This window comes from Hevea brasiliensis, chromosome 11 (genome assembly GCF_030052815.1).
Source record: "Hevea brasiliensis isolate MT/VB/25A 57/8 chromosome 11, ASM3005281v1, whole genome shotgun sequence".
Classification (NCBI taxonomy): Eukaryota; Viridiplantae; Streptophyta; class Magnoliopsida; order Malpighiales; family Euphorbiaceae; genus Hevea; species Hevea brasiliensis.
The window spans coordinates 91,704,526-91,709,989 of NC_079503.1; the positions used below are offsets into that span (position 1 = coordinate 91,704,526).

General features: G+C 31.9%; 1 protein-coding gene across 1 annotated transcript; it reads left to right on the forward strand.

Annotated features, from left to right (window-relative positions):
• Positions 1-600: 600 nt before the first annotated feature.
• Positions 601-4,744, forward strand: LOC110649161 (uncharacterized). Its single transcript, XM_021803604.2, has 5 exons — positions 601-872; positions 1,483-1,536; positions 1,981-2,084; positions 2,335-2,373; positions 4,071-4,744. Exons 1-5 carry the CDS (start codon positions 617-619, stop codon positions 4,221-4,223), a joined length of 606 nt encoding a protein of 201 aa, XP_021659296.2. The 5' UTR covers positions 601-616; the 3' UTR covers positions 4,224-4,744.
• Positions 4,745-5,464: the final 720 nt, after the last annotated feature.

Genomic DNA, 5,464 nt, shown 5'->3' on the forward strand with positions numbered 1-5,464 from the left:
TATGTAAGTTACATGTTTTTATAAAGAAATAATTATTAATTAGTTAAGAAATGAAAATTCAAATTTGATAATTATATAATTATGTAAAATTTTAATATAAATTTACATTATTTTAACATAATTAAAAATTTTATTATCAATAAAATTTTATAATATAATTTTAAAATATAAAACACAAAAAATAAATATTAAACTTTGTACGAGCATTTACACTATATTTGGATACATGAACAAAAGAGAAAAAAAGAAAATAACTGAGAAAATTTATTCAAATAATAGAAGAAAAATAAAAGAGTTTTCCTATAGTTATTTTATTTTTAAATAAAATAATAAAAAATTAAAAAAATAGATTTATATCTAAAAATTATATTTATTCTTTATTTTCAATACCAACTTTTATTTTTTTTTAATTTTTATTTATCTAAATAAAAAAAATTAAAAATTATTTTCCTCCTTTCACTTCCCTTGTAATCCCAAAATTTATCCAAAGATAACGTTATTGGTCTGATTGTTGGAGTTTGGTAAAATTGTTGCATTCTGCTATTCAAAGGTTCCAAAGTGATGCCATAAATAGGGAGTAGACAAACAAATCCTAGCTTCCATAAGTTTCATTTCAATGGCCCGGACCCAAGAGTTGAATGGTTTAGAGGATTGCCCTAAGCCCTTGAGCTGGGATATTAAAAGACCAAATTACCCCAAGTATATATTCAAGATCTCTCTACTGTTCACCTTTCCTCTCCCTGCCCTTCTCCTAGAGAGAGAAGCTCCGAGATTTGTAAGAAAGAGAACGGAAGAGATGCTGCCCCATCAATGGGCTCAACCTTGTGGCGGTCATTGCACCCACAAATACGCAGCTCTTACTCAGATTCCATGTATGTAACCTTTCCCTGCCTCTTTATCTTTTTTCTTTCAAACAACCATTCATTTCTGGCTACTTTCCCTCTGGTTTTTCTTGTTAATTATCTGCAATTGTATATTAGATCTCTGGTTTTGTATTTCTGATCGGTTAAAGATGGATTTTTTTGTTGATTCACTTGTTTATATGTATGTTTTTGGTGGGGGAAGCCGGGAACTTGATTATGCATGTGTGTGTATTTATATTGTTAATTTCCCATAATCAATGAATCTTGGTACCTCAGACTTTTGATTAAAGCAGGCATTGCCTTAGAGAATAAGAAATGAAAAATAATATATAAGCTTTCATGTGTTTGGTTATTTAGTTTAAAGAACAAAGAAGCAATCTTCCCTTTGATGCACGCCCTTTGATTACCTGGATTTTATTTAGGAAATGGGTATTTAAAATGTTCCTAACGGGAAATGTTTGTCCCCTTCTGTGAGTTTTTAGAAGTGTGTGGTGACATGCCTACTGAGCGCATGAGATTGTCTTTGATATTGTTATTCATATATCACAATTGGCATGGATATAGGTCTGAAATCAAATATCGGTTATATCTGTTTAAACAGTAGCATGAATTTTTGCAGGGCGAGTGTTCTGCAAGAAGGGATGTGATGCCGATGGAGAAACATGGGAAGAATGTGAGTGTTGACCTGCTCTATTGCCATTTCTGTCTTAGACGTAAATTTGTGCTTTATCATTTAGTTCTTACCAGTTTGCTGTGAACTTTCTTTTCAAACTTCCATTGCATCAAGATTATTTTTCAGAGGAACTGATACCGCAATAGACTAATCAGACTTCTTGACAGTGTTTCTATAGGAAAATTCGAATTCAAATTCTTATCAATTTCAATTTATGAAGCACAGGAGTGGAATTTGGCTATAATTAGCTTATGCTTTGGACAATTAATGTGTTCAAATTTAATTCTTGGTTCAGTTTAGCTAGCTCTATAACCAGATTGAAGGCCGGCATCAAAAGAAATCACTAATTTGAAAAGTTAACTTACCATAATCTAAAGGAAGCACATATCAAAGCATAGTGTTATGGCTAATTGAGTTTTAACTCTGATGTTTTTGAACCTCCAGGTTTGGAAGAGTGTAATGAAATATGTTATAAGGACCCTGTATTGAAGGATCAGCAGTGGAGTGCTTACATTGACCGGTCTCCTGGAGCTGCTAGTTATTCTGAGGTATTCTATCTTTTTAACATGTTCCTTTTTCTTTTCCATTTGCTCTTGCCATTTTTAATCACTGTGTTGCTGTGAAAATTTTAGATTTATTTTGATCATTATCCAGTTGATATGATTGAAGTCTTTATGGTAAAATCCTGATGGGGACAATTCTTGACCCTATTTGGTCCTGACTTGTTGAATTCATTTCTATTTTTATACCCCTTATGTTTAGTAATTAAAAATTTTGTTCCTTCTCTCCTTTATACAGGAGTGCTTCCATGCCTGTGTATCTGGCTGTGGTTACAAGGTGAGTTTGTTCTCATGGCTAAGCTTTTTGTTGCATCATGTCATTTTTTGTCTTCAGGTAAAAGTTATATATGAGAAGGCACTTGCAAGATTCCTGATTGTAATTCTTTGATTATCAGTAATAGATGGGATTGAACCATTTTGATGGAATTATTATATGAAAATCTCTGTTTCTTTATTATCCAGAGCTCTTTGGCAAACGTCTGCATGAAAATTTGGTAAATGTGAGTGAAAAAGTATAATATTTTTTTGGGAAGAATACAAAACAGATCCCCGTGGTTTCGTAGTTTGACACATTAGGGATTGTGCTTTAATTTTTGTCAATTTGATACCTTGTATTTATTTTTGTTAGTAAATATGGTCCAAGCTATTAGTTACCATTAAGTGGTGCTAACGTGGCGGACACATGATGAACGTGGCGCTGATGCCCGCTATAGTAGCATTAAAATTGTTGACATGGTGCTGATGTGTCTGCCATGTATTCACAACGTTAGTGCCACTTAATAGTAATTGATGGTTTGGATTATATTTGCTAATGGAGGAAAATACAGAGTATTAAATTGATAAAAATTAAAATAATCTTTTATGTGTCAAAACGCAAAGCCACAGGGATTTTTTCTTTTTTGTACTTTTCCCCTTTTTTTTTTGTTACTTGTACTTGATTCAGAAGTTATGGATTTCAAATGGAGTTACAACTGAATTTGGTGCATAACATTATGCTATGAAAACCATACTCCCTAGTTATCTAAAATCTCATTCTAAATCTAAATGGGTGGATCACATACGAATATTCTTTTCTTCATTTCTTTTAGGAGAATCAACCAATTTTGCTTGGTGAAATTATTACTCAAGCTCAAACATAAGACATTATTATAGATTCAGTTGCCTTCTCTCAAAGGCCATGTTTGGTATGGCGTAATTAAAATTGTAATGTAATCGCAATTACATTACATATTTGATTATGTTATTTAGTAACACAAAAACATTTGACGTAATAGAATGACAATTATGTACCGTAATTAATTATATTTAAAGTAACGTAATGGTCATTACATACAAAAATGGATGTAATCATATTTATCTATTTTGATTTTTTTTATTTATTATCAATACTATCACCACCACCACTACTCAGCCACTATTACTATTGCCACTACCACTTCTACTCTGTTACTATTATCACCACCACTACAACTACCACCACTACCACCACCATCACCATCTTATTACCACTTTCACTATTGCTATCACTGTCACTTGGCCACTATTATTACCACTTAACTAGTGTCACCTCTACCATCACCTGGCCACTACCACCACCACTACCTCACCTTGACAACACCACCACCATCTAACTACTGCTGTTACAACCACCACCACCACCACCACTTAGCCATAACTATCACTCAACTATCAATGATTGCAATCATTACCACTTATTGTTAATATTATAAATAAATTAAATATTAAAATAAAAATTATCATTACATTACACTACTTATATTTTTATTTTGTATTCAAATAAAGGAATGTAATGACAATTACATTATATTACATTACAATTTTAATTGCATTATATAATTAATTACATGGCATTACATTACACTTTACTAAGTATAAGCTAAGTTCATAAACAATTCGGATGTCTAAGTACTATTCTTTTATTACATTGATGTAATGCTTCTTTCTGGATTGCAGCTTGAAATTGAACAAGATAAAGTTGATCAGGCACGTCCAAACAGGCCATGCAAGCCTCCTCCTCCTTTGAAGCCAGCCCCTGTTCAGAAGCCTCCTCCACTAACTACTAAGCCTGGTGAACCTACTGAAGACATACCTTGCACTTCTGCATAAAACAGAGAGAGAGATGGAAATTAAAAAATTAAAAAAAAAAAAAAGAAAAGAAAAATAGTTAGAGAAAAGAACATTCTGGCAAGAAGATGGACACCCTTTTGTTAGCTGTATAGTCATGGAACATTCTGATTGCTGCTTGTTTCCAGATATGGATATCTACAGTCTTAGGCCCTTTTCTGTCACTGCTATCTTATGTTTTATCCGCGTTTTGTCCCTCATTTGGGTTCCTGAATTTTCATGGCAGTTGACATCTGTTTTTCCAGATTTTATAGCATAACCTTGGACAATTGAATTGTAAAGTCAATCCCTTACTATTTTTGGTTGATGACACATACCAACACAGATGGCTTCAGAAGTAGCATAGTTCAAAATGTGTTCTCTGACTTTGAGAAGAAACTGTACCATGATTCTGTTCATTTTGATGAAACAGGCAAAAAATTTTCATGGTGGGTGGGTTTAGCACTGTATGTTTGAGAATTATTTAATAACCAGTTATGCAACTGCTTAATGTTTTTGTTTTATCATGTTGCAGAGCTAGTGTGTCTCACTGAATTAAGAACTTATTATCTTGGTATTTAATGTTTACTATTTACCCTTCTATAAACATCACTCTTCAGCTAAGAAACATGAAGTTGAACTATTTATGTGTGTATGAGCTGAAAATGATATTGCATGAGACTTTTATCTCATTTTGTTCTTAACTATCAAATCAAAATATGCAAATCAATATAATGATTCGTTATATTGTTTTGCATAGAGATGGCAACAAGCGGGTTTGAATAGTATATAATCAGTCTTGAGACGGATACAAATTTTAAAAACTAATACATTGTCAAGTACTAATCATATTCAAATTTTATGTATTGTCTATCTAATACTCAAACATGTTATGTAAATAATTAATTAAATATAAAATATGTATATTTATAAATTTTTGAATATTATACTTCAATAAATAGATTTTATACAATTATCAGACTGTGTAATTGCTTGCAGTTATGTTTATAAATTTTTGAATATTATACTTAAATAAATAGATTTTATACAATTATCTGGCTGTGTAATTGCTTGCCGCCTTATGTGGCAGAACGGCTCAGAGTTGCCTCTTCTTTAGAACACCCTTGAGTTTTAGGATTTTTGGAGGTATCATTGAAGTAACCAACTAAGCCCCATTTTTTTTGTGGTAAGAAAGAGAAGAAAATAACTAAAAAGAACAAAATTATTGGATGTGCATTACCCCA

Bases quoted from the DNA above. Each gene is read 5' to 3' on its own strand.
- LOC110649161 (XM_021803604.2), top strand. From the start codon at position 617: ATGGCCCGGACCCAAGAGTTGAATGGTTTAGAGGATTGCCCTAAGCCC. The intron at 873-1,482 runs GTATGTAACCTT...GAATTTTTGCAG, and splicing joins AGCTCTTACTCAGATTCCAT to GGCGAGTGTTCTGCAAGAAG. The intron at 2,085-2,334 runs GTATTCTATCTT...TCCTTTATACAG, and splicing joins GAGCTGCTAGTTATTCTGAG to GAGTGCTTCCATGCCTGTGT.